General features: G+C 44.3%; 1 protein-coding gene across 1 annotated transcript in view; it reads left to right on the top strand.

Moving 5' to 3' along the window:
• Positions 1–323: 323 nt before the first annotated feature.
• LOC120738445 (endothelin-converting enzyme 2-like) overlaps positions 324–578 on the top strand; it is an 11,321-nt gene continuing 11,066 nt past the window's right edge. The window contains exon 1 of the mRNA XM_040039688.1: positions 324–327. Coding sequence (XP_039895622.1) covers positions 324–327 — 4 coding nt within the window. The remainder of the gene's footprint in view (positions 328–578) is intronic.

Genomic DNA, 578 nt, shown 5'->3' with positions numbered 1-578 from the left:
CGTTGTTGCTAACGACAACCCATAAATACAGGCGCTTGTCAGTCTGTTGTGTGGTTATATTAAATATAAGAGAAAGAGAGAACTTTAAGAAATGAATAATAACTACAGTGACATCAGAACATGAAAAAATATTGCTGTAAACGACACCACAAAACAAACGATAGCGTGAAATGAAACGATAGACGTTTTTATATCGTCATCCGATATACACTCAACAAAAATATAAACGCAACACCTTTGTTTTTGCTCCCATTCCCCATGGGATGGACATAGAGACCTAAAATTCATTCCAGATAACCAATAATACCATTCCCTCCCAAACCATGGGTACAAATCAGTCCAAATGTGTGGAGGGGTGGCACATTGTGCTAATTGAATAATCCACCATCCCCCTCACAGGGTGTGCACAAGCAGAATGCTGATCTGACATCAGCGGTATGCACGTGTACCTCAGACTGCCCACCAACACAGGGCCCACCCTGGACACGTGCAGTTTTTGTCTCACATCAAATGCCACCGAGGCCACACGCCAGAGGGAGCGTGCCAGTGGCATTGCTGAGTAGGCAGGACTGTCAACC

This window comes from Simochromis diagramma, unplaced genomic scaffold, assembly GCF_900408965.1.
Source record: "Simochromis diagramma unplaced genomic scaffold, fSimDia1.1 OVJJ01000031.1, whole genome shotgun sequence".
NCBI classification, from domain to species: domain Eukaryota; kingdom Metazoa; phylum Chordata; class Actinopteri; order Cichliformes; family Cichlidae; genus Simochromis; species Simochromis diagramma.
This window is presented reverse-complemented; position numbering and strand designations above follow the sequence as displayed.